Source organism: Pseudophryne corroboree, chromosome 5 (genome assembly GCF_028390025.1).
Source record: "Pseudophryne corroboree isolate aPseCor3 chromosome 5, aPseCor3.hap2, whole genome shotgun sequence".
Classification (NCBI taxonomy): Eukaryota; Metazoa; Chordata; class Amphibia; order Anura; family Myobatrachidae; genus Pseudophryne; species Pseudophryne corroboree.
This window is the reverse complement of record NC_086448.1, coordinates 721,839,929-721,867,325: the sequence shown is the minus strand read 5'-3', so window position 1 is coordinate 721,867,325 and position 27,397 is coordinate 721,839,929. Positions and strand designations below refer to the sequence as shown.

At 50.0% G+C, this 27,397-nt stretch overlaps 1 protein-coding gene across 1 annotated transcript in view; it reads right to left on the bottom strand.

The window, feature by feature from the left end:
• Nucleotides 1-7,119: 7,119 nt before the first annotated feature.
• Nucleotides 7,120-27,397, bottom strand: part of MRPL53 (mitochondrial ribosomal protein L53) — a 51,645-nt gene continuing 31,367 nt past the window's right edge. The window contains exon 3 of the mRNA XM_063923994.1: nucleotides 7,120-7,923. Within this exon, the coding sequence (XP_063780064.1) occupies nucleotides 7,805-7,923 (119 nt within the window). The 3' untranslated portion in view covers nucleotides 7,120-7,804. The remainder of the gene's footprint in view (nucleotides 7,924-27,397) is intronic.

Genomic DNA, 27,397 nt, shown 5'->3' with positions numbered 1-27,397 from the left:
GAGAGAGAGTCAGGAGGACGAGAGGAGAGGAGAGAGAGAGAGAGTCAGGCGAGAGAGAGAGTCAGGGGAGAGAGAGAGAGAGAGTCAGGGCGAGAGAGAGAGAGAGAGGTCAGGCGAGAGAGAGAGAGAGAGAGAGAGAGTCATGGACGAGAGAGAGAGTCGAGAGAGAGAGAGAGTCAGGGCGAGAGAGAGAGAGAGAGTCAGGGCGAGAGAGAGAGAGGAGTCAGGGCGAGAGAGAGAGGAGAGAGTCAGGGCGGAGAGAGAGAGAGAGAGTCAGGGCGAGAGAGAGAGAGAGAGTCAGGGCGAGAGAGAGAGAGAGAGTCAGGGCGAGAGAGAGAGAGAGAGAGTCAGGGCGGAGAGAGAGAGAGAGAGAGTCAGGGCGAGAGGAGAGAGAGAGAGTCAGGGCGAGAGAGAGAGAGAGAGAGAGTCAGGGCGAGAGAGAGAGAGAGAGAGAGTCAGGGCGAGAGAGAGAGAGAGAGAGTCAGGGCGAGAGAGAGAGAGAGAGTCAGGGGAGCGAGGAGAGAGAGAGAGAGAGTCAGGGCGAGAGAGAGAGAGAGAGTCAGGGCGAGAGAGAGAGAGAGAGTCAGGGCGAGAGAGAGAGAGAGAGTCAGGGCGAGAGAGAGAGAGAGGGAGAGAGTCAGGGCGAGAGAGAGAGAGAGTCAGGGCGAGAGAGTCAGGGCGAGAGAGAGAGAAGAGTCAGGGCGAGAGAGAGAGGAGAGAGGGAGAGAGTCAGGGCGAGAGAGTCAGGCGAGAGAGAGAGAGTCAGGGCGAGAGAGTCAGGGCGAGAGAGAGAGAGAGTCAGGGCGAGAGAGAGAGAGAGTCAGGGCGAGGGAGAGAGAGAGAGAGAGAGTCAGGGCGAGAGAGAGAGAGAGAGAGTCAGGGCGAGAGAGAGAGAGAGTCAGGGCGAGAGAGAGAGAGAGAGAGTCAGGGCGAGAGAGAGAGAGAGAGAGTCAGGGGCGAGAGAGAGAGAGAGAGTCAGGGCGAGAGAGAGAGAGAGAGTCAGGGCGAGAGAGAGAGAGAGAGAGTCAGGGCGAGAGAGAGAGAGAGTCAGGGCGAGAGAGAGAGAGAGTCAGGGCGAGAGAGAGAGAGAGAGTCAGGGCGAGAGAGAGAGAGTCAGGGCGAGAGAGAGAGAGAGAGAGAGTCAGGGCGAGAGAGAGAGAGAGAGAGAGTCAGGGCGAGAGAGAGAGAGAGTCAGGGCGAGAGAGAGAGAGAGAGAGTCAGGGCGAGAGAGAGAGAGAGAGAGAGAGCAGGGCGAGAGAGAGAGAGCCAGGCAGCGAGAGAGAGAGAGAGCCAGGGCGAGAGAGAGAGTCAGGGCGAGAGAGAGAGTCAGGGCGAGAGAGAAGTCAGGGCGGGGAGAGAGAGTCAGGGCGAGAGAGAGAGAGAGTCAGGGCGAGAGAGGAGAGAGTCAGGGGCGAAGAGAGAGAGAGTCAGGGCGAGAGAGAGAGAGTCAGGGCGAGAGAGAGAGAGGTCAGGGCGAGAGAGAGAGTCAGGGCGAGAGAGAGAGAGTCAGGGCGAGAGAGAGAGAGAGTCGGGGCGAGAGAGAGAGTCGGGGGCGAGAGAGAGAGAGAGAGAGTCGGGGCGAGAGAGAGAGAGAGAGAGAGAGTCAGGGCGAGAGAGAGAGAGAGAGTCAGGGCGAGAGGAGAGAGAGAGAGAGTCGGGGCGAGAGAGAGAGAGAGTCGGGGCGAGAAGAGAGAGAGAGCAGAGAGAGAGAGAGTCGGGCGAGAGAGAGAGAGTCGGGGCGAGAGAGAGAGAGAGTCGGGGCGGAGAGAGAGAGAGTCGGGGCGAGAGAGAGAGAGTCGGGGCGAGAGAGAGAGAGAGAGTCGGGGCGAGAGAGAGAGAGAGAGAGAGAGAGAGTCGCGGGCGAGAGAGAGAGAGAGACGGGGCGAGAGAGAGAGAGAGAGAGAGAGTCGGGCGGAGAGAGAGAGAGAGTCGGGGCGAGAGAGAGAGAGAGAGTCGGGGCGAGAGAGAGAGAGAGAGAGAGAGAGTCGGGGGCGAGAGGAGAGAGTCGGGGCGAGAGAGAGAGAGAGAGTCGGGGGGCGAGAGAGAGAGAGAGAGAGAGAGAGTCGGGGCGAGAGAGAGTCGGGGCGAGAGAGAGAGAGAGAGAGTCGGGGCGAGAGAGAGAGAGAGAGAGTCGGGGCGAGAGAGAGAGAGAGAGAGTCGGGGCGAGAGAGAGAGTCGGGGCGAGAGAGAGAGAGAGAGAGAGTCGGGGCGAGAGAGAGAGAGAGAGAGAGAGTCGGGGCGAGAGAGAGAGAGAGAGAGAGAGAGAGAGAGAGTCGGGGCGAGAGAGAGAGAGAGAGAGTCGGGGCGAGAGAGAGAGAGAGAGTCGGGGCGAGAGAGAGAGAGAGAGTCGGGGCGAGAGAGAGAGAGTCGGGGCGAGAGAGAGAGAGAGAGTCGGGGCGAGAGAGAGAGTCGGGGCGAGAGGAGAGAGAGTCAGGGCGAGAGAGAGAGTCAGGGCGAGAGAGAGAGAGAGTCAGGGCGAGAGAGAGAGAGAGAGTCAGGGCGAGAGAGAAAGAGAGAGAGAGTCAGGGCGAGAGAGAGAGAGAGAGTCAGGGCGAGAGAGAGAGAGAGTCAGGGCGAGAGAGAGAGAGAGAGAGAGAGTCGGGGCGAGAGAGAGAGTCGGGGCGAGAGAGAGAGAGAGAGTCAGGGCGAGAGAGAGAGAGAGAGAGAGTCAGGGCGAGAGAGAAAGAGAGAGTCAGGGCGAGAGAGAAAGAGAGAGAGTCAGGGCGAGAGAGAGAGAGAGAGAGTCAGGGCGAGAGAGAGAGAGAGAGTCAGGGCGAGAGAGAGAGAGAGAGAGTCAGGGCGAGAGAGAGAGAGAGAGAGAGTCAGGGCGAGAGAGAGAGAGAGAGAGTCAGGGCAAGAGAGAGAGAGAGAGTCAGTGCGAGAGAGAGAGAGAGAGTCAGGGCGAGAGAGAGAGAGAGAGTCAGGGCGAGAGAGAGAGAGAGAGAGTCAGGGCGAGAGAGAGAGAGAGAGAGAGTCAGGGCGAGAGAGAGAGAGAGTCAGGGCGAGGGAGAGAGAGAGAGCCAGGGCGAGAGAGAGAGAGAGCCAGGGCGAGAGAGAGAGAGAGCCAGGGCGAGAGAGAGAGAGAGAGAGTCAGGGCTGAGAGAGAGAGAGTCAGGGCGAGAGAGAGAGAGTCAGGGCGAGAGAGAGAGAGTCAGGGCGGAGAGAGAGTCAGGGCGAGAGAGAGAGTCAGGCGAGAGAGAGTCAGGGCGAGAGAGAGTCAGGGCGAGAGAGAGTCAGGGCGGAGGAGAGAGAGTCAGGGCGAGAGAGAGTCAGGGCGAGAGAGAGAGAGAGGTCAGGGCGAGAGAGAGAGTCAGGGCGAAGAGAGAGAGAGAGAGAGAGAGTCAGGGCGAGAGAGAGAGAGAGTCAGGGCGAGAGAGAGAGAGTCAGGGCGAGAGAGAGAGAGAGAGTCAGGCGAGAGAGAGAGAGAGAGAGAGAGTCAGGGCGAGAGAGAGAGAGAGAGAGTCAGGGCGAGAGAGAGAGAGTCAGGGCGAGAGAGAGAGAGAGAGAGTCAGGGCGAGAGAGAGAGAGAGTCAGGGCGAGAGAGAGAGAGAGAGAGTCAGGGCGATGAGAGAGAGTCAGGGCGAGAGAGAGAGAGTCAGGGCGAGAGAGAGAGAGAGAGAGTCAGGGCGAGAGAGAGAGAGAGAGTCAGGGCGAGAGAGAGAGAGGAGAGAGTCAGGGCGAGAGAGAGAGTCAGGGCGAGAGAGAGAGAGAGAGTCAGGGCGAGAGAGAGAGAGTCAGGGCGAGAGAGAGAGAGAGTCAGGGCGAGAGAGAGTCAGGCGAGAGAGAGAGAGAGAGTCAGGGCGAGAGAGAGAGAGAGAGAGTCAGGGCGAGAGAGAGAGAGAGAGTCAGGGCGAGAGAGAGAGAGTCAGGCGATGAGAGAGAGAGTCAGGGCGAGAGAGAGAGAGAGAGAGAGAGTCAGGGCGAGAGAGAGAGAGAGAGAGAGAGCCAGGGCGAGAGAGAGAGAGAGAGAGTCAGGGCGAGAGAGAGAGAGAGAGTCAGGGCGAGAGAGAGAGAGTCAGGGCGAGAGAGAGAGAGAGAGAGAGAGTCAGGGCGAGAGAGAGAGAGAGAGAGAGAGAGAGAGCCAGGGCGAGAGAGAGAGAGAGAGAGAGGGCGAGAGAGAGAGAGAGTCAGGGCGAGAGAGAGAGAGTCAGGGCGAGAGAGTCAGGGCGAGAGAGAGTCAGGGCGAGAGAGAGAGAGAGAGAGAGAGAGTCAGGGCGAGAGAGAGAGAGTCAGGGCGAGAGAGAGAGAGAGTCAGGGCGAGAGAGAGAGAGTCAGGGCGAGAGAGAGAGAGAGAGAGTCAGGGCGAGAGAGAGAGAGTCAGGGCGAGAGAGAGAGAGTCAGGGCGAGAGAGAGAGAGAGAGTCAGGGCGAGAGAGAGAGAGAGAGTCAGGGCGAGAGAGAGAGAGAGAGTCAGGGCGAGAGAGAGAGAGAGAGTCAGGGCGAGAGAGAGAGAGAGAGTCAGGGCGAGAGAGAGTCAGGGCGAGAGAGAGAGAGTCAGGGCGAGAGAGAGAGAGAGAGAGAGAGAGTCAGGGCGAGAGAGAGAGAGAGTCAGGGCGAGAGAGAGAGAGAGAGTCAGGGCGAGAGAGAGAGAGAGTCAGGGCGAGAGAGAGAGAGAGAGAGAGAGAGAGCCAGGGCGAGAGAGAGAGAGAGAGAGTCAGGGCGAGAGAGAGAGAGAGAGTCAGGGCGAGAGAGAGAGAGTCAGGGCGAGAGAGAGAGAGAGAGAGAGAGTCAGGGCGAGAGAGAGAGAGAGAGAGAGAGAGAGCCAGGGCGAGAGAGAGAGAGAGAGAGAGAGCCAGGGCGAGAGAGTCAGGGCGAGAGAGAGAGAGTCAGGGCGAGAGAGTCAGGGCGAGAGAGAGTCAGGGCGAGAGAGAGAGAGAGAGAGAGAGAGTCAGGGCGAGAGAGAGAGAGTCAGGGCGAGAGAGAGAGAGAGTCAGGGCGAGAGAGAGAGAGTCAGGGCGAGAGAGAGAGAGAGAGAGAGAGTCAGGGCGAGAGAGAGAGAGTCAGGGCGAGAGAGAGAGAGTCAGGGCGAGAGAGAGAGAGAGAGTCAGGGCGAGAGAGAGAGAGAGAGTCAGGGCGAGAGAGAGAGAGAGAGTCAGGGCGAGAGAGAGAGAGAGAGTCAGGGCGAGAGAGAGAGAGAGTCAGGGCGAGAGAGAGTCAGGGCGAGAGAGAGAGAGTCAGGGCGAGAGAGAGAGAGAGAGAGTCAGGACGAGAGAGAGAGAGAGAGAGAGAGAGTCAGGGCGAGAGAGAGAGAGAGTCAGGGCGAGAGAGAGAGAGAGAGTCAGGGCGAGAGAGAGAGAGAGTCAGGGCGAGAGAGAGAGAGTCAGGGCGAGAGAGAGAGAGAGTCAGGGCGAGAGAGAGAGAGAGAGTCAGGGCGAGAGAGAGAGAGAGTCAGGGCGAGCGAGAGAGAGAGAGTCAGGGCGAGCGAGAGAGAGAGAGTCAGGGCGAGCGAGAGAGAGAGTCAGGGCGAGCGAGAGAGAGAGAGTCAGGGCGAGCGAGAGAGAGAGAGAGTCAGGGCGAGCGAGAGAGAGAGAGAGTCAGGGCGAGCGAGAGAGAGAGAGAGTCAGGGCGAGCGAGAGAGAGAGAGAGTCAGGGCGAGCGAGAGAGAGAGAGTCAGGGCGAGCGAGAGAGAGAGAGAGTCAGGGCGAGCGAGAGAGAGAGAGAGAGTCAGGGCGAGCGAGAGAGAGAGAGAGAGTCAGGGCGAGCGAGAGAGAGAGAGTCAGGGCGAGCGAGAGAGAGAGAGAGTCAGGGCGAGCGAGAGAGAGAGAGAGAGTGAGAGAGTCAGGGCGAGAGTCAGTGTCAGCAGGAGAGAGAGAGTGAGTCACAGAGAGAGCGCGTCAGGGGGAGAGAGATAGTGTCAGGGGGGGAAAAAGAGGGAGACCGTGTCAGAGAGAGGTATTGTCAGGGAGAGTGTCCGGAAGAGGGATACACTGTCAGAGAGAGAGAGAGAGAGAGTAGCAAGTGTGTCTGACAGAGAGCGGGGGAAGAAAGAGGGGGAAAGAGCAGGATATACACATTACCGGCTGCTACAGCAGACTTGCAAAGATCTGATGGGGCGGGGCTTCATTGCATTAGGCCCCACCCCCTAAATTGTCTTTCTTCACCTTCTCTTCCTTCAGACCCTGGTTCATCATTGCTGTGATGTGATATCAGGCAGCCCACCAAGAACCTTTGCAATCTAGTGGACAACTATGCAATTGATAGCATCTATCAATGCATATTTCCCTATAGATTGTAAGCTTGTGAGCAGGGCCTTCCTACCTCCATGACTGTGATTACCCAGTTTTATCATTGTGTACAACTGTACTGCGCAACGGAATTTGCTGCTCTATATAAGAAACTGTTAATGTAGCATCGCATCCCTTTTTATTTATTAAGAACACAAAAGAAAAATGTATCTGTGCCCAGCACAGGTTCCATGTACTATACTACTGCACTACAACAAACGTACATTACATATTACAAGGGAGTACATTCATGCGTTACTGGTCTGTAATTATCTAATCTAAAACGTCTCCAAACAGAATACTCAAGAAAGTGCCAATGGGCCAATTCTTGTGGAGTCTCAGAAAATAGTCCAGTGAACTGTATGGGCATAAAAGTAAATAAGATCAAGTGCAACCACCTGCTCGGGCCCACAGTCTAGGTTGGAAATCTAATTTTTTTAGGACTACTTCCATTGTCCCAAATGGTGAGAGCCCCAATATACCAGTATACCCAGGGAAACCACCACTGATAGGAGGAGTCCTTCAGTTAATGGTTAGAATGTAACAGTTACCTATTTTAACTGGGAATAACACCGACACAGGGGTGTATTCAATTGATGTCGGATACTTTCCGACGGAAAGGATCTGACATTTGAGCATTCAATTAGCAGCCAAATCCTTTGTCCGTTCTCGACAATGCCTATCCGACTTTTTTAATAAGTCGGAAAAACGGGAGGCCTATTGAATAGGTCGGAACAGTTTTCCGACCTAAAGACGGAAACTGCAGTCTTTCCGACAAGACGGCAGTTCCGACTAAAATGGAATACACCCCACAGTCTTCACGTTCTATTTCGCGACATCACACAATCTATTGGAAGTATGAGCACCGTAAAAACCAATGACATAAAATAAAAAAGTAACAATTCATCAAGCATGTTTATTTAGAAAACACAAATACAGTATCACAAGAGCCCAATAATCAATTGTTCCAGCTTGAACTCAGGTGGGTGACATAAAGGGACATCACTGCTAATATCTGACTGACTCATATTCATCCAAGGGATATTTCAGGAGATTGTCACTGTACAGTGTATCAGTAATGTTTGTTCTTTATTGGCGCTTACCTAGCAGCAATCTCCTTTACAGAAAGCAAAAGTCTTTCCCAGGGCTGCAGTGACATCTTACGGGCCTCACCGCTTGCTCTGGAAAACATTAACCTTCGTGGCACCACGCACCAAGAATTCCCGCTATGGCTGGCTCGGGCCTCAGTAATCAGTACCAACCCAATATTTAAACTTTTCACTATCCTGACTGTTTAAAATACAGATTCTCTTAAGTGCTGGTATATTACGGGATCCTTGAGAACTTACAATATTGATAAATTATTTCAATACAAAAATAAATGTTTAGCAGCTGAAGACAAGATTTTATGTGAGGGGCGGTTGTAGTATATCTGGGATGGTTCTAGTCTTGTAGATGCGGTATTACAACTGGAATTTGTGAAAGACAGGAAGATATTAGGTAATAAATAGGAAATGCAGTAACGGCCCCTTGTTCCTTCTCATCTGGAAACCTATAAATTGGGAGCAGATCTATTGCAGTCTATTTCTTTACACTGTCTTTTGCCTGTAGGTCTTTCCATGCACAGACAGCACTGAATTTCGATACCATCTCCTTACAGGTCACATTGCTAGATTTAAACACCAGTCTTTCGCCGTCAACTGCAATCAGAAGAGAACATTTCTTAGTATAAATAAATCTTTACATTAGGATTTAACAATAACAGTCTACTATATGAATCTGGTTGGAGATTTGTCAATCAAATGAAATTACTATAAAAACCATAACTTCAGTAATGTTTTATCCCTGTAGATCAGGGTTTCTGAAACTCAATCCTCACAGTCCTAACAGTCCAGTCTGTAAGGATAGCTATGCTTACGCACAGGTGACGTCATTAGTGCTTCCATCAGTGTGATGTAAACAACTTGGACCTGTTAGTGCGCCTTCCATACTGAATTTGGGAAACCCTGCTGTAGATCAGCTACCTACATTCAATAAGACAGTTTTGACAAATAGAACAAATAGGGTTTTAATTACCTACCGGTAAATCCTTTTCTCATAGTCCATAGAGGATACTGGGGTCCATTTAGTACCATGGGGTACAAACGGGTCCACTAGGAGCCTTGGGCACTTTAAGAAATCAATAGTGTACGCTGGCTCCTCCCTCTATGCCCCTCCTACCAGACTTAGTCTATAAACTGTGCCTTAGGAGACGGACATACCTTGAAAGAAGGATTTAAAGGACAGTGGTGAGATTCGAACCAGCACACACACAAACAAGAGGAAAGCCATGCTAACCAAACTTGACGAGGGACAGCAACAGCTGAACCAACAACAATACTTTGCCAAGTAACAGTGCAGGAACACACGACGCACTGGGCGGGCGCCCAGTATCCTCTACTGACTACGAGAAAAGGATTTACGGGTAGGTAATTAAAATCTGAGGTCCATTTTGTTCCATGGCGACGTACCAAAGCTCCCAAACCGGGTGGGAGAGTGCTGAGGTTCATGCAGAACTGATTGACCAAACTGAAGGTCCTCAGAGGCCAAACTATCGAACTTGTAGAACTTAACAAACGTGTTTGAACCTGACCAAGTAGCCGCTCGAAAGAGCTGTAAAGTCGACACACCCCGGGCAGCCGCCCAGGAAGAACCCACCGACCTAGTAGAGTGGGCCTGTACAGATTTAGGAACCGGCAAACCTGCTGTAAAGTAAGCATGCTGGATGTTAAGCCTGATCCAGCGAGCAATAGACTGCTTTGAAGCTGGACACCCAATTTTACTGGGCTCATAGAGAGCAAGCAGCGAGTCCGATTTTCTGTTACGCGCTGTCCGCTTCACATAGATTTTCAAAGCCCTCACAACATCCAGGGACTTTGAAGTAGTAGAGGTGTCGGTAACCACCGGGACCACAATAGGTTGGATGATATGAAACGCAGACACCAGCTTTGGAAGAAATTGCTGACGAGTTCTGAGTTCAGCCCTATCTTCATGAAAAATCAAATAGGGGCTCTTATGAGACAACACCCCCAATTCAGACACACGTCTTGCAGAAGCCAAGGCCAACAGTGTGATGGTCGTCCCCGTTAGAAACTTTACGTCAACCTCCTGTAAAGGCTCAAACCATTCAGATTGTAGAAACTGCAACACCACGTTGAGATCCCAAAGTGCCGTGGGAGGCACAAAGGGCGGTTGGATGTGCAGAACACCTTTCAAGAATGTCTGAACCTCAGGGAGGGAAGCCAACTGTTTCTTGAAGGAAATGGATAAGGCCGAAATCTGGACTTTTATGGAGCCCAGGCGTAGGCCCACATCCACATCTGACTGCAGAAAAAGTCCCAGTTGAAACGCCACTCCAGGAAATTTCCTGTTTTCACACCAAGAGACGTATTTTCTTCAAATACGGTGGTAATGTTTAGACGTTACCCCCCGGAATGCCTTTCTGGGCTAGAATTTGACGCTCAACCTCCATGCCGTCAAACGTAGCCGCGGTAAGTCTTGATAGACGAACGGCCCCTGTTGCAGAAGATCCTCTCAAAGAGGTAGAGGCCACGGATCCTCCAGGAGCATTTCCAATAGATCCGCGTACCAAGCCCTTCTCAGCCAATCCGGAGCAATGAGAACTGCATGAACCTTTTCCCTTTTTATTCTTTTGAGAGTTCTTGGGATCAATGGAAGTGGTGGAAACACATAAACCATCTGATAAATCCATGGAGTCAACAGAGCGTCCACCGCCACTGCCTGTGGGTCTCTCGACCTCGAACAATGCCGCCTGAGCTTCTTGTTGAGACGAGAGGCCACCATGATGATCTGTGGAATTCCGCACCGACGTGTCAAGCACCTGAACACTTCTGGGTAAAGGACCCACTCTCCTGGGTGGTGGCCGTGTCTGCTGAGGAAGTTTGCTTCCCAGTGGTCTACTCCCGGAATGAAGATTGCGGACAACGCCACAGCGTGTCTTTCTGTCCAGAGAAGAATCCTCGTTACCTCTGACATTGCAGCTCTGCTTTTCGTTCCGCCCTGTCGGTTTATGTACGTTACCGCCATCACATTGTCCGACCGAACTTTGATGGCCTGATCTTGAAGAAGATGTGATGCCTGTAGAAGGGCGTTGTATATGGCCCTTAGTTCCAGAATGCTGATTGAAAGATTGGTTTCCTAACTTGACCATTTTCCTTGGAAAGGTTCCCCCTGGATGACTGTTCCCCAACCTCTGAGGCTTGCGTCTGTGGTTAGCAGAATCCAATTTAAATCCCGAACCTTCGGCCCTCTGACAGGTGAGAAGTCTGAAGCCACCACAGAAGAGAAATCCTGGCTCTTGGCGACAGACGTATCCACTGGTGCATGTGGAGATGCGATCCGGACCATTTGTCCAAAAGATCCAGCTGGAAGGACCTTGCGTGAAACCTTCCGTACTGCAGCGCCTCATAAGCAGCTACCATCTTTCCCAGAAGGCGAATGCATGGATGCACCGATATCCAGGTTAGTTTTAGAACATCCCACACCATTGACTGGATTACCAATGGCTTTTCCAATGGAAGGAATACTTTCTGTGCCTCCGTATCCAGTATCATCCCCAGGAACGGAAACCTCAGTGTTGGTTCCAGGTGAGCTTTTGGTAGGTTCAGAATCCACCCGTGATCCCGGAGCAGTTGAGTTGAGAGGGCAATGTTGTCCAACATCCATTCCCTGGATGGTGCTGTTATCAGCGGATCGTTCAGGTATGGGATTATGTTCACTGCATCTGCCATTACCTTGGTGAACACCCTCGGTGTCGTGGAGAGGCCAAATGGCAGGGCCTGGAACTGGTAGTGACAGTCCTGTAATGCAAACCTTAGATAAGCCTCATGAGGCGGCCAGATTGAGATATGAAGGTACGCATCCTTGATATCCAGAGACACCAAGAATTCCCCTTCCTCCAGACCTGAGATCACCGCTCTCAGAGACTCCATCTTGAATTTGAACACCCGTAAATACGGGTTCAGTGACTTGAGGTTTAAAATGGGTCTTTCGGTACCACAAACAGGTTGGAATAATAACCTTTGTTCTGTAGCTGAGGGGGAACTGGAACAATGACTTGAGTCTGTACCAGTTTTTGAATTGCATCCTGTAAAATTATACTTTCCTCCTGAGAAGCAGGTAAGCCTGATTTGAAGAATCTGTGAGGTGGGAGTTCCTGAAACTCCAGTCTGTACCCCTGGGCGATGAGCTCTTTGATCCAGGGATCCTGGCCTGATGTTACCCATATGTGACTGCAATCTCTTAATCGGGCTCCCACCTGCCTGTCTTCCGGGCAGTGCGGTCCAAAGCTGAAGGCTTTGAGGAAACAGAACCCGAGTTCAGTTCCTGTGAACCTGCAATTGCTTGTTTTCTGGGTTTACTTCTATTGCCTTTGGTTTTATTTTTAAATTTTGCTGTCCGAAAGGACTACAGAGTAGGTCTTCCTAGCTGGGGGGCCTGCGGAAGGAAGGTATGTAGATATCCACGTATCCAGTTCATCTCCAAACAGGGCCTCACCTGTGAATGGTAGGCTTTCCACACCTTTCCTGGAATCAGCATCCGCAGTCCACCGACGTAGCCATAGGCCCCTGCGTGCTGACAGTGCCATGGCCGTGGTGCATGCATGGAGCAAGCCTCTCTATTTTATGGCCTCCACCATAAAATTTGCAGAGTTCTGTATATGCTGTAGGAGTAATACTATCTCCTCTCTGGGTAAGGAATCTAACCCCTAGTGATCCATGCACAAGCTATAAAGGGTCTTTTGGCCACCCCCGCAGCTATGTAGAGATTTGAGAGTGGTCTCAATCTTACGGTCAGCCGTGTCCTTTAAGGAGGCTGCCCCCAGAACAGGTAAGATGATCTTACGTGACAACTGTGATACTGATGCATCAACAATCGGTGGGTTTTCCCATTTTTTCTACCATCCTGATGAAAAGGGAAGGATGCCAGTAACCTTTTAAGGATCTGAAACTTCTTGTCAGGATTAAGCCAAGTTGTTTCAAATAGGGAATTGAATTCCTAAGGATGCAGGGAAAGTAGCAGAGGATTTATTTTTTACATTAACATAATATACCTCATCTTCCCCTGTCTCTTTGTCAGGAATGAGCAGGACGTCTCTAATAGCTTCTATCAGGACCTGTATTCCTTGTGACAGAACTGCATCCCCTCCCGAATCCACCTCACCCTCCTCTGCATCTGATACATCGTCATCAGTGTCAGCCTGCAGGATTTGGCCAGTGTACGCTTTTGTGGACAAATGGTAGGGGTCTGAGACGCTGGTATGGGCACTGAATCTCTACATCAGGTCATCCACAGAATGTCTTAAGCAGTGATGGCTAACCTTGACACCCCAGCTGTTGTTGAACTACACATCCCAGCATGCCCTGCATCAGTTTTAGCATGGCCAAATAGTAAAACTGTAGCAGGGCACGCTGGGATGTGTAGTTCAACAACAGCCGGAGTGTCAAGGTTAGCCATCACTGGTCTTAAGTATTGCGTCTCTTTTATGTGAAATATTTGAGATCATTCCTTTTAATGAATCCAACCATACTGGTTCGGACCCACTAGCCTGAGACTGTGTACTATTCTGAGTACACTGTAGTGATCCCCCTGGGGAAGAAAAACACTCTACCGTGCATGAGACACACTCCTTTGACATTGTAAAATATGAAAGAACACACCCACACAGGAGAAAGGTGAAAAGCACAGTTAACCCACACGGAGCCCTCTAGGGAGACACAGAGTATAATGGAACCAGCCACACAGCGCCCTTATAGCTAATGCCAAGCTTAGCTGGGTCACAAACTAAGTACCGTTAATAGGGCTTAGTATTCTAATATTGCTCCCCCCCTTGCTATGACCCCCTGGTACCACTGAGGTAATCTGGAGTCCTTGTGGAGGAGCTGCACTCCCCTGCCAGTCCGTCTGTGTAAGCTGTAGAAGGAAAATGGCGCTGGAGAGCTGCTGGATCCGCTCATAGTGAAGTCCCGCCCCTTCAATGGCGCACGGTCTTTCCAGTTTTTTTTTTTATACTGGCTGAGGTGATTTTGGTGCTAAACAATGGGTCAGTGCCCCTGTAAGCGCTGTGCCAGTGTGGGTAGTTGTTTAAAAATGGCTCAGCTCACCCCTCATAGCGGTGCATCAATGCTGATCTGAGCCTGGAGACGCAGCCTTATGCCGCCATAATAGCCGGCGACTCGCTAACCGGTACGCCGGTATAGCACTCACCACTCTTTCTGGTTCTGTTAGGGGTGGCAGCGTGCTGCAGGAATGTACACTCGCCATGGTGGGGATTGCGAATGGTTCCCTCAGGAGCTCAGTGTCCTGTCAGTGGGGAACCGGACCATTAACCCTTTTTTTTTTTTAGTATATGTCACGGCACCGTGCCTGCAGTCGCAACAAAATAAAAATAAAAAGTGTTTTTAAAGAACAAACAAAAAACATTTGCTTTAAACCAGCCAACCCTGAATAAAAGTGAAACACATTCCACTAACAGGTCAGAAAACTTGGTCATGGCTGAAGAGGTTGGCTCATAGTTTTAGAGAAACCAGTATACAGTAGTGAGTGTCAAATGTGTGGAACTAGCACTTAGGGGTGTATTCAATAAGTGTCGGAAGCTGCAGTCTTGTCGGAAAGATGGCAGTTTCCAAAAGGTTTAGGTCGGAAGGGGTTCCGACCTATTCAATAGGGGCTGTTTTTCCCCCCGACAAGTTGGGAATTCCCGACTTGTCAGAAAACACATGGATTGTCGAATTATCCACGTGCTCCGCAGCCAAATCAGACAGGATTTGGCCCCGGTCTAAGCACAGAATGCAGTTATGTTTCATATACACCTTATACACAGCCTGAAGGTAATTTTAGCCAATATTTTTAATAACGTTGTGCAGTAAACAATGTGTGTGTACATTCACACAATTCATTTAGGTTTCATATACACCTTATATACATAGCCTGAAGGTTTTAATAATTTTAATAACTTTGTGTATTAAACAAAGTTTGTGTACCTGGAGCCATCAGAAAACAAGGTTTCACTATCGCACTCCCACTCCAAAAATTCCGTATTTCGGAATATTTGGATATGGGACACTCAACCTGTATCCGCAGAAAAAAAAAAACAACCACAGGCTTTTTTGCCTGATTTTTTTTCCCCAGGGACAAAATTACTGCCCCTTTTTTCAATGGGAAAAATGTGACAGTCTTTGTGCGAAAACGCCCAGGATCCAGGATAAATTTCCAGATCCATGTGTTTTCGCAATTGCAGCTGCAAAAAAACCCAAAAAAATAAGATTTTACTCACCGGTAAATCTATTTCTCGTAGTCCGTAGTGGATGCTGGGAACTCCGAAAGGACCATGGGGAATAGCGGCTCCGCAGGAGTCTGGGCACAACTAAAAGAAAGCTTTTAGACTACCTGGTGTGCACTGGCTCCTCCCACTATGACCCTCCTCCAAGCCTCAGTTAGGATACTGTGCCCGGAAGAGCTGACACAATAAGGAAGGATTTTGAATCCGGGTAAGACTCATACCAGCCACACCAATCACACCGTACAACACGTGATACCATATCCAGTTAACAGTATGAAACATAACTGAGCCTCTCAACAGATGGCTCCTAACAATAACCCGATAGTGAACAATAACTATGTACAATTATTGCAGACAATCAGCACTTGGGACGGGCGCCCAGCATCCACTACGGACTACGAGAAATAGATTTACCGGTGAGTAAAATCTTATTTTCTCTAACGTCCTAGTGGATGCTGGGAACTCCGAAAGGACCATGGGGATTATACCAAAGCTCCCAAACGGGCGGGAGAGTGCGGATGACTCTGCAGCACCGAATGAGAGAACTCAAGGTCCTCCTCAGCCAGGGTATCAAATTTGTAGAATTTTGCAAACGTGTTTGCCCCTGACCAAGTAGCAGCTCGGCAAAGTTGTAAAGCCGAGACCCCTCGGGCAGCCGCCCAAGATGAGCCCACCTTCCTTGTAGAATGGGCTTTAACTGATTTAGGACGCGGCAGTCCAACCGCAGAATGCGCCAGCTGAATTGTGCTACAAATCCAGCGAGCAATAGTCTGCTTAGAAGCAGGAGCACCCAGTTTGTTGGGTGCATACAGGATAAATAGCGAGTCAGTTTTCCTGACTCCAGCCGTCCTGGAAACATAAATTTTCAAGGCCCTGACTACGTCCAGCAACTTGGAATCCTCCAAGTAACTAGTAGCCGCAGGCACTACAATAGGTTGGTTCAAGTGAAAAGCTGATACCACCTTAGGGAGAAACTGGGGACGAGTCCTCAATTCCGCCCTATCCATATGAAAAATCAGATAAGGGCTTTTAAATGACAAAGCCGCCAATTCTGATACACGCCTGGCCGAAGCCAAGGCCAATAACATGACCACTTTCCACGTGAGATATTTAAGATCCACGGTCTTCAGTGGCTCAAACCAATGTGATTTTAGGAAATGCAACACCACGTTGAGATCCCAGGGTGCCACTGGAGGCACAAAAGGGGGCTGAATATGCAGCACTCCTTTTACAAATGTCTGAACTTCAGGTAGTGAAGCTAGTTCTTTTTGGAAGAAAATCGACAGAGCCGATATCTGCACCTTAATGGAGCCTAATTTTAGGCCCATAGACACTCCTGCCTGTAGGAAATGCAGAAATCGACCCAGCTGAAATTCCTCTGTTGGGGCCTTATTGGCCTCACACCAAGCAACATATTTCCGCCATATGCGGTGATAATGTTTTACAGTTACATCTTTCCTGGCTTTAATCAGCGTAGGAATGACATCCTCCGGAATGCCCTTTTCCTTTAGGATCCGGTGTTCAACCGCCATGCCGTCAAACGCAGCCGCGGTAAGTCTTGGAACAGACAGGGCCCCTGCTGCAGCAGGTCCTGTCTGAGCGGCAGAGGCCATGGGTCCTCTGAGATCATCTCTTGAAGTTCCGGGTACCACGCTCTTCTTGGCCAATCCGGAACCACGAGTATTGTCCGTACTCCTCGTTTTCTTATTATTCTCAGTACCTTTGGTATGAGAGGCAGAGGAGGGAACACATAAACCGACTGGTACACCCACGGTGTCACTAGAGCATCCACCGCTATCGCCTGAGGGTCCCTTGACCTGGCGCAATATCACTCTAGTTTTTTGTTTAGGCGGGACGCCATCATGTCCAACTGTGGCCGTTCCCAACGATTCACAATCAGTGTGAAGACTTCTGGATGAAGTCCCCACTCTCCCGGGTGGAGGTCGTGTCTGCTGAGGAAGTCTGCTTCCCAGTTGTCCACTCCCGGAATGAACACTGCTGACAGTGCTAACACGTGATTTTCCGCCCATCGGAGAATCCTTGTGGCTTCTGCCATCGTCGTCCTGCTTCGGGTGCCGCCCTGTCGGTTTACATGGGCGACTGCCGTGATGTTGTCTGACTGGATCAGTACCGGCTGGTTTTGAAGCAGGGGTTTTGCCTGACTTAGGGCATTGTAAATGGTCCTCAGTTCTAGAATATTTATGTGTAGGGAAGTCTCCTGACTCGACCATAGTCCTTGGAAGTTTCTTCCCTGTGTGACTGCCCCCCAGCCTCGAAGGCTGGCGTCCGTGGTCACCAGGACCCAGTCCTGTATGCCGAATCTGCGGCCCTCTAGAAGATGAGCACTCTGCAGCCACCACAGCAGAGACACCCTGGTTCTTGGAGACAGGGTTATTAGCCGATGCATCTGAAGATGCGATCCGGACCATTGGTCCAACAGGTCCCACTGAAAGATTCTGGCATGGAACCTGCCGAAAGGAATTGCTTCGTAAGAAGCCACCATCTTTCCCAGGACTCGCGTGCAGTGATGCACCGACACCTGTTTTGGTTTCAGGAGGTTTCTGACTAGAGACGACAGCTCCATGGCTTTTTCCTCTGGGAGAAACACTTTTTTCTGGACTGTGTCCAGAATCATTCCCAGGAACAGTAGACGTGTCGTCGGAACCAGCTGTGACTTTGGAATATTCAGAATCCAACCGTGCTGGTGTAGCACCTCCTGAGATAGTGCTACTCCTACCAACAACTGCTCCTTGGATCTCGCCTTTATTAGGAGATCGTCCAAGTATGGGATAATTAAAACTCCCTTTTTTCGAAGGAGTATCATCATTTCCGCCATTACCTTGGTAAACACCCTCGGTGCCGTGGACAGACCAAACGGCAGCGTCTGGAATTGGTAATGGCAATGGGGACATGCAGGTAAGCATCCTTGATGTCCAGGGATACCATGTAATCCCCCTCGTCTAGACTTGCAATAACCGCCCTGAGTGATTCCATCTTGATCTTGAATTTTTTTATGTATGTGTTCAAGGATTTCAAATTTAAAATGGGTCTCACCGAACCATCCGGTTTCGGTACCACAAACAGTGTGGAATAGTAACCCCGTCCTTGTTGAAGTAGGGGCACCTTGACTATCACCCGCTGGGAATACAGCTTGTGAATTGCTTCTAGCACAGCCTCCCTGTCCGAGGGAGTTGTTGGTAAGGCAGATTTGAGGAAACGGCGGGGGGGAGACGCCTCGAATTCCAGCTTGTACCCCTGAGATACTACTTGAAAGATCCAGGGATCCACCTGTGAGCGAGCCCACTGATCGCTGAAATTTTTGAGGCGGCCCCCCACCGTACCTGGCTCCGCCTGTGGAGCCCCACCGTCATGCGGCGGACTTGGAAGAAGCGGGGGAGGACTTTTGCTCCTGGGAACTAGCTGTTTGTTGCAGCCTTTTTCCCCTACCTCTGCCTCTGGACAGAAAGGACCCGCCTTTTCCTCGCCTGTTTTTCTGGGACCGAAAGGACTGTACCTGATAAAACGGCGCTTTTTTAGGCTGTGAGGGAACATGGGGTAAAAATGCTGACTTCCCAGCTGTTGCTGTGGAAACGAGGTCCGAGAGACCATCCCCGAATAACTCCTCACCCTTATAAGGCAAAACTTCCATGTGCCTTTTGGAATCTGCATCCCCTGTCCACTGCCGAGTCCATAAGCCTCTCCTAGCAGAAATGGACAATGCACTTATTTTAGATGCCAGCCGGCAGATCTCCCTCTGTGCATCTCTCATTTTATTTATTTATTTATTAGCAGTTTCTTATATAGCGCAGCATATTCCGTTGCGCTTTACAATTAGAACAACAATTATAGAACAAAACTGGGTAAAGACAGACAGACAGACAGAGGTAGGAAGGCCCTGCTCGCGAGCTTACAATCTATAGGGAAATAGGCATTGATACACAAGGATAGATGCTACTTGTCACATAATGGTTCCCCAGGTTGCTAGGTTCTTAATGGGTTGTATATGATATGATCACCCAGCAATGTTGGAAGACAAAATGTGAGTTTATGTGGACTGTACAGAGGGGATGTAACTTGATAGGGAAGCTGTGAAGGTTATGTGTGTGGGTCAGAAATTTGGTAGGCTTGTCTGAAGAGATGAGTTTTCAGAGAACGTTTAAAGGTTTGGAGACTAGAGGAGAGTCTTATTGTGCGTGGGAGTGCATTCCACAGAGTGGGTGAAGCCCGGGTAAAGTCCTGTAATTTTGAGTGGGAACAGGTAATACATGTGGATGAGAGACGCAGATCTTGTGCAGAGCGGAGAGGTCTGGTAGGGAGATATTTTGAGATGAGTGAGGAGATGTATGATGGTGCAGTTTGGTTAATAGCCTTGTATGTAAGTAAAAGTATTTTATATTTGACACGGTAGAATACCGGTAACCAATGGAGGGACTGACAGAGCGGATCAGCAGATGAAGAACGTCTGGCGAGGAAGATTAGCCTCGCAGCTGCATTTAAAATGGATTGAAGTGGTGATAGCCTATGTTTGGGAAGACCAGTAAGGAGACTATTACAATAATCAATGCGGGAGATGATGAGTGCATGAATTAGAGTTTTTGCAGTGTCTTGTGTAAGATAAGGGCGTATTTTGGATATGTTTTTAAGGTGCATGTAACATGATTTAGAGACAGATTGAATGTGTGGAACAAAGGACAGTTCAGAGTCAAGGGTGACACCTAGGCAACGAGCTTGTGGGGTGGGGTGGATAGTTGCATTGTCAACAGTTATAGAGATATCAGGTTGGTAACTACTCTTAGCTGGTGGGAAAATAATTAATTCGGTTTTGGAAATGTTGAGTTTGAGGTGGCGAGATGACATCCAAGATGAAATGGCAGACAGGCATCCAGTGACACGAGCCAATACTGGTGGTGACAAATCTGGGGAGGATAGGTAGATTTGAGTATCATCAGCATACAAATGATACTGAAATCCAAAGGAGCCGATTAGTTTACCAAGAGAGGAGGTATAGATTGAGAAAAGCAGAGGACCTAAGACTGAGCCTTGCGGTACTCCAACTGATAGAGGTAGAGAAGAGGAGGTAGAATCAGAGAAGTGAACACTGAAAGAGCGATTAGATAGGTAGGATGAGAACCAAGAAAGGGCTGTATCCTGAAGACCGAGGGATTGTAGTGTTTGTATGAGAAGAGAGTGGTCAACAGTGTCAAAAGCAGCAGAGAGATCTAGAAGAATAAGTAGTGTGTAATGGCCTTTTGATCTAGCAGTGACTAGATCATTCACTACTTTGGTCAGTGCCGTCTCTGTGGAGTGTTGGGCACGAAAGCCTGACTGAAGTGGATCCAATAAGTTGTGCGAGTTAAGAAAGTGTGTAAGGCGAGTGTAGGCAAGCCTCTCAAGTAGCTTGGAGGGACTGGGTAGCTGGGAAATGGGACGGTAGTTAGAGAGTGTGTTTGGGTCAGAGTTGTGTTTTTTTAGAATGGGAGTAATGACTGCATGTTTAAACAGAGAGGGAAAGATACCAGTAGAGAGAGAGAGATTACAGATTTTAGTTAAGGTTGGGATAAGCACAGGAGACAAAGTTTTACTGACCTGTGAGGGTATAGGATCAAGAGGAGAGGTAGTGGAGTAGGAGGATGAAAAGAGTGTTGATACTTCATCTTCACTTGTGGGATCAAATGAAGAGAAAGTGCCAGAGGGTTCAGGTAGGGAATTGAGCAGGTCACTGGCTGAGTTAGAGCATACCATTTCATCTCGGATTTTATCAATCTTATCCTTGAAGTAGGAAGCAAGTTCTTGTGCACGGATAGTAGCTAGTGGGGGAGGTGAGGGAGGGTAAAGAAGTGATTTAAATGTATTAAAAAGTCGCTTGGGGTTGTTGGCATGATAAGAGATGAGAGATTGGAAATATGTTTGTTTGGCAGTGTCCAGGGCCTGACGATAGGAGTGGTAGGTAGTCTTATATGTGAGAAAGTCACTTGGATTCTGAGATTTCCGCCACTGACGTTCTACTTTACGTGACAGTTTTTGTAAGTGTCTTGTTGATTTAGAATGCCATGGTTGGCATCTAAGCCTACGTGGAGTGTGATGGGTAGCTGGAGCCACTTCATCAAGGGCACTCTCTAGGGTCTGGTGCAGGTGTGATACAGCAGTGTCAGGTGTAGTAAATGTAGAGATTGGTGAGAGCAGTTGTTGCAGAGAAGTGGAAAGTTGTTGAAAATGTATATTGTTAGTATTTCTGCGGGTTAGAGGAGGCTTGCTTGGTTTTAGTGTCCTAGAATTTAAAGTAATAGAAGAGATTGTGAAGGTGATCAGGTTGTGATCAGAGAGAGGGAAAGGAGTGTTAGTGAATTCGGAAACTGAGCAGAGCCTGGTGAACACAAGATCAAGGCAATGGCCCTCATGGTGAGTAGAGGAGTTGGACCATTGGGTTAGGCCAAGAGAGGAGGTTAGAGAGAGGAGTTTGGATGCATGAACAGATTGTGGACTGTCAAGAGCTATATTGAAATCGCCCATAATGATGGTGGAGATGTCAGAGGATAAGAAGTGTGGGAGCCAGGCAGAGAAATCTTCTAGAAATTGTTGTTTAGGTTGCCCAGGAGGGCGATAGATAGCTGCAACACGCAGAGAGAAGGGGGTGAAAATCCTGATAGAGTGAACTTCAAATGAGGTGAATGCGAGTGATGGAACCTGAGGTAGAACAGTGTATGTGAAAAACTGTGACAGTAAGATTCCGACCCCACCACCTTTACTATTATTAGGCCTAGATGTGTGTGAGAAGTGGAAACCACCATGTGACAGTGCTGCAGGGGAGGCAGTGTCTGATTGTGTGAGCCATGTTTCTGTTATAGCCAGCAGATTAAAGTTGTGAGATATGAAGAGGTCATGTATAAGACTGACAGGGAATCTGACCACGCAGCGGCAGCACTGCACATCCATGCTGACGCAATAGCTGGTCTAAGTATAATGCCTGTGTGTGTATATATAGACTTCAGGATCGCCTCCTGCTTTCTATCCGCAGGCTCCTTCAGGGCGGCCGTATCCGGAGACGGAAGTGCCACCTTTTTAGACAAACGTGTGAGCGCTTTATCCACCCTAGGAGGTGTTTCCCAACGTGCCCTATCCTCTGGCGGGAAAGGGAACGCCATTAGTAATCTTTTTGACATTATCAATCTTTTATCAGGGAAAGCCCACGCTTCTTCACACACTTCATTTAATTCTTCAGATGGGGGAAAAAATAAGAATTTACTTACCGATAATTCTATTTCTCATAGTCCGTAGTGGATGCTGGGAACTCCGAAAGGACCATGGGGAATAGCGACTCCGCAGGAGACTGGGCACAAAAGTAAAAGCTTTAGGACTACCTGGTGTGCACTGGCTCCTCCCCCTATGACCCTCCTCCAAGCCTCAGTTAGGATACTGTGCCCCGGACGAGCGTACACAATAAGGAAGGATTTTGAATCCCGGGTAAGACTCATACCAGCCACACCAATCACACCGTACAACTTGTGATCTGAACCCAGTTAACAGCATGATAACAGAGGAGCCTCTGAAAAGATGGCTCACAACAATAATAACCCGATTTTTGTAACAATAACTATGTACAAGTATTGCAGACAATCCGCACTTGGGATGGGCGCCCAGCATCCACTACGGACTATGAGAAATAGAATTATCGGTAAGTAAATTCTTATTTTCTCTGACGTCCTAGTGGATGCTGGGAACTCCGAAAGGACCATGGGGATTATACCAAAGCTCCCAAACGGGCGGGAGAGTGCGGATGACTCTGCAGCACCGAATGAGAGAACTCCAGGTCCTCCTCAGCCAGGGTATCAAATTTGTAGAATTTAGCAAACGTGTTTGCCCCTGACCAAGTAGCTGCTCGGCAAAGTTGTAAAGCCGAGACCCCTCGGGCAGCCGCCCAAGATGAGCCCACTTTCCGTGTGGAATGGGCTTTTACAGATTTTGGCTGTGGCAGGCCTGCCACAGAATGTGCAAGCTGAATTGTACTACAAATCCAACGAGCAATAGTCTGCTTAGAAGCAGGAGCACCCAGCTTGTTGGGTGCATACAGGATAAACAGCGAGTCAGATTTTCTGACTCCAGCCGTCCTGGAAACATATTTTCAGGGCCCTGACTACGTCCAGCAACTTGGAATCCTCCAAGTCCCTAGTAGCCGCAGGTACCACAATAGGCTGGTTTAAGTGAAACGCTGAAACCACCTTAGGGAGAAATTGAGGACGAGTCCTCAATTCTGCCCTGTCCGTATGAAAAATTAGGTAAGGGCTTTTATAGGATAAAGCCGCCAATTCTGAGACACGCCTGGCTGAAGCCAGGGCTAACAGCATTACCACTTTCCATGTGAGATATTTTAAGTCCACAGTGGTGAGTGGTTCAAACCAATGTGATTTTAGGAACCCCAAAACTACATTGAGATCCCAAGGTGCCACTGGAGGCACAAAAGGAGGCTGTATATGCAGTACCCCCTTGACAAACGTCTGAACTTCAGGAACTGAAGCTAGTTCTTTCTGGAAGAATATCGACAGGGCCGAAATTTGAACCTTAATGGACCCTAATTTTAGGCCCATAGACAGTCCTGTTTGCAGGAAATGCAGGAAACGACCCAGTTGAAATTCCTCTGTAGGGGCCTTCCTGGCCTCACACCACGCAACATATTTACGCCAAATACGGTGATAATGTTGCACAGTTACATCCTTCCTGGCTTTGATCAGGGTAGGGATGACTTCATCCGGAATGCCTTTTTCCTTCAGGATCCGGCGTTCAACCGCCATGCCGTCAAACGCAGCCGCGGTAAGTCTTGGAACAGACAGGGTCCCTGCTGGAGCAGGTCCTTTCTTAGAGGTAGAGGCCACGGTTCCTCCGTGAGCATCTCTTGAAGTTCCGGGTACCAAGTCCTTCTTGGCCAATCCGGAGCCACGAGTATAGTCCTTACTCCTCTCCTTCTTATGATTCTCAGTACCTTGGGTATGAGAGGCAGAGGAGGGAACACATACACTGACTGGTACACCCACGGTGTTACCAAAGCGTCCACAGCTATTGCCTGAGGGTCCCTTGACCTGGCGCAATATCTGTCCAGTTTTTTGTTGAGGCGGGACGCCATCATGTCCACCTTTGGTTTTTCCCAACGGTTCACAATCATGTGGAAGACTTCTGGGTGAAGTCCCCACTCCCCCGGGTGGAGGTCGTGTCTGCTGAGGAAGTCTGCTTCCCAGTTGTCCACTCCCGGAATGAACACTGCTGACAGTGCTATCACATGATTTTCCGCCCAGCGAAGAATCCTTGCAACTTCCGTCATTGCCCTCCTGCTTCTTGTGCCGCCCTGTCTGTTTACGTGGGCGACTGCCGTGATGTTGTCCGACTGGATCAACACCGGCTGACCCTGAAGCAGAGGCCTTGCCTGACTTAGGGCATTGTAAATGGCCCTTAGTTCCAGGATATTTATGTGAAGTGACGTTTCCATGCTTGACCACAAGCCCTGGAAATTTCTTCCCTGTGTGACTGCTCCCCAGCCTCTCAGGCTGGCATCCGTGGTCACCAGGACCCAGTCCTGAATGCCGAATCTGCGGCCCTCTAGAAGATGAGCACTCTGCAACCACCACAGGAGAGACACCCTTGTCCTTGGAGACAGGGTTATCCGCTGATGCATTTGAAGATGCGATCCGGACCATTTGTCCAGCAGATCCCACTGAAAAGTTCTTGCGTGGAATCTGCCGAATGGAATCGCTTCGTAAGAAGCCACCATTTTTCCCAGGACCCTTGTGCATTGATGCACTGACACTTGGCCTGGTTTTAGGAGGTTCCTGACTAGGTCGGATAACTCCCTGGCTTTCTCCTCCGGGAGAAACACCTTTTTCTGGACTGTGTCCAGAATCATCCCTAGGAACAGCAGACGTGTCGTCGGAATCAGCTGCGATTTTGGAATATTTAGAATCCACCCGTGCTGTCGTAGTACTACTTGAGATAGTGCTACTCCGACCTCTAACTGTTCTCTGGACCTTGCCCTTATCAGGAGATCGTCCAAGTAAGGGATAATTAAGACGCCTTTTCTTCTAAGAAGAATCATCATTTCGGCCATTACCTTGGTAAAGACCCGGGGTGCCGTGGACAATCCAAACGGCAGCGTCTGAAACTGATGGTGACAGTTCTGTACCACAAACCTGAGGTACCCTTGGTGAGAAGGGCAAATTGGGACATGGAGGTAAGCATCCTTGATGTCCAGAGACACCATATAGTCCCCTTCTTCCAGGTTCGCTATCACTGCTCTGAGTGACTCCATCTTGAATTTGAACCTTTGTATGTAAGTGTTCAAGGATTTCAGATTTAAAATAGGTCTCACCGAGCCGTCCGGCTTCGGTACCACAAACAGCGTGGAATAATACCCCTTTCCCTGTTGTAGGAGGGGTACCTTGATTATCACCTGCTGGGAATACAGCTTGTGAATGGCTTCCACTACCGCCTCCCTGTCGGAGGGAGACGTTGGTAAAGCAGACTTCAGGAACCGGCGAGGGGGAGACATCTCGAATTCCAATTTGTACCCCTGAGATACTACCTGCAGGATCCAGGGGTCCACTTGCGAGTGAGCCCACTGCGCGCTGAAATTCTTGAGACGGGCCCCCACCGTGCCTGAGTCCGCTTGTAAGGCCCCAGCGTCATGCTGAGGACTTGGCAGAAGCGGGGGAGGGCTTCTGTTCCTGGGAAGAGGCTGCCTGCTGCAGTCTTTTTCCCTTTCCTCTATCCCTGGGCAGATATGAGTGGCCTTTTGCCCGCTTGCCCTTATGGGGACGAAAGGACTGAGCCTGAAAAGACGGTGTCTTTTTCTGCTGAGAGGTGACCTGGGGTAAAAAGGTGGATTTCCCAGCCGTTGCCGTGGCCACCAGGTCCGATAGACCGACCCCAAATAACTCCTCCCCTTTATACGGCAATACTTCCATATGCCGTTTGGAATCCGCATCACCTGACCACTGTCGCGTCCATAATCCTCTTCTGGCAGAAATGGACAGCGCACTTACTCTTGATGCCAGAGTGCAAATATCCCTCTGTGCATCTCGCATATATAGAAATGCATCCTTTAAATGCTCTATAGTCATTAATATACTGTCCCTGTCCAGGGTATCAATATTTTCAGTCAGGGAATCCGACCAAGCCACCCCAGCACTGCACATCCAGGCTGAGGCGATTGCTGGTCGCAGTATAATACCAGTATGTGTGTATATACTTTTTAGGATATTTTCCAGCTTCCTATCAGCTGGTTCCTTGAGGGCGGCCGTATCAGGAGACGGTAACGCCACTTGTTTTGATAAGCGTGTGAGCGCCTTATCTACCCTAGGGGGTGTTTCCCAACGCGCCCTAACCTCTGGCGGGAAAGGGTATAATGCCAATAATTTTTTCGAAATTAGCATTTTTTTATCGGGGGAAACCCACGCTTCATCACACACCTCATTTAATTCATCTGATTCAGGAAAAACTACGGGTAGTTTTTTCACACCCCACATAATACCCTTTTTTGTGGTACTTGTAGTATCAGAAATGTTCAAAACCTCCTTCATTGCCGTGATCATGTAACGTGTGGCCCTACTGGAAAATACGTTTGTTTCCTCACCGTCGACACTGGAGTCAGTGTCCGTGTCTGGGTCTGTGTCGACCATCTGAGGTAACGGGCGCTTTAGAGCCCCTGACGGTGTTTGAGACGCCTGTACAGGTAATAACTGATTTGCCGGCTGTCTCATGTCAACAGTCTTTTGTAAAGTGCTGACACTATCACGTAATTCCTTCCATAAGACCATCCAGTCAGGTGTCGACTCCCTAGGGGGTGACATCACTATTACAGGCAATTGCTCCGCCTCCATACCATTTTCCTCCTCATACATGTCGATACAACGTACCGACACACAGCACACACACAGGGAATGCTCTGATAGAGGACAGGACCCCACTAGCCCTTTGGGGAGACAGAGGGAGAGTTTGCCAGCACACACCAGAGCGCTATATATATACAGGGATAACCTTATATAAGTGTTTTTCCCTTATATAGCTGTTGTATAGATTTATCTGCCAAATTAGTGCCCCCCCCTCTCTTGTTTTACCCTGTTTCTGTAGTGCAGGACTGCAGGGGAGAGTCAGGGAGCTTCCCTCCAACGGAGCTGTGAGGGAAAATGGCGCCAGTGTGCTGAGGAGATAGGCTCCGCCCCCTTCTCGGCGGCCTTTCTCCCGCTTTTTTAAGGAAAAATTGGCAGGGGTTAAATGCATCCATATAGCCCAGGAGCTATATGTGATGTATTTTTTGCCATCTAAGGTGTTTTTATTGCGTCTCAGGGCGCCCCCCCCTAGCGCCCTGCACCCTCAGTGACCGGAGTGTGAAGTGAGCTGAGAGCAATGGCGCACAGCTGCGGTGCTGTGCGCTACCTTATTGAAGACAGGACGTCTTCTGCCGCCGATTTTCCGGACCTCTTCAGTCTTCTGGCTCTGTAAGGGGGCCGGCGGCGCGGCTCTGGGACCCATCCATGGCTGGGCCTGTGATCGTCCCTCTGGAGCTAATGTCCAGTAGCCTAAGAAGCCCAATCCACTCTGCACGCAGGTGAGTTCGCTTCTTCTCCCCTTAGTCCCTCGGTGCAGTGAACCTGTTGCCAGCAGGATTCACTGAAAATAAAAAACCTATACTTAAACTTTTTCACTAAGCAGCTCAGGAGAGCCACCTAGTGTGCACCCTTCTCGTTCGGGCACAAAAATCTAACTGAGGCTTGGAGGAGGGTCATAGGGGGAGGAGCCAGTGCACACCAGGTAGTCCTAAAGCTTTTACTTTTGTGCCCAGTCTCCTGCGG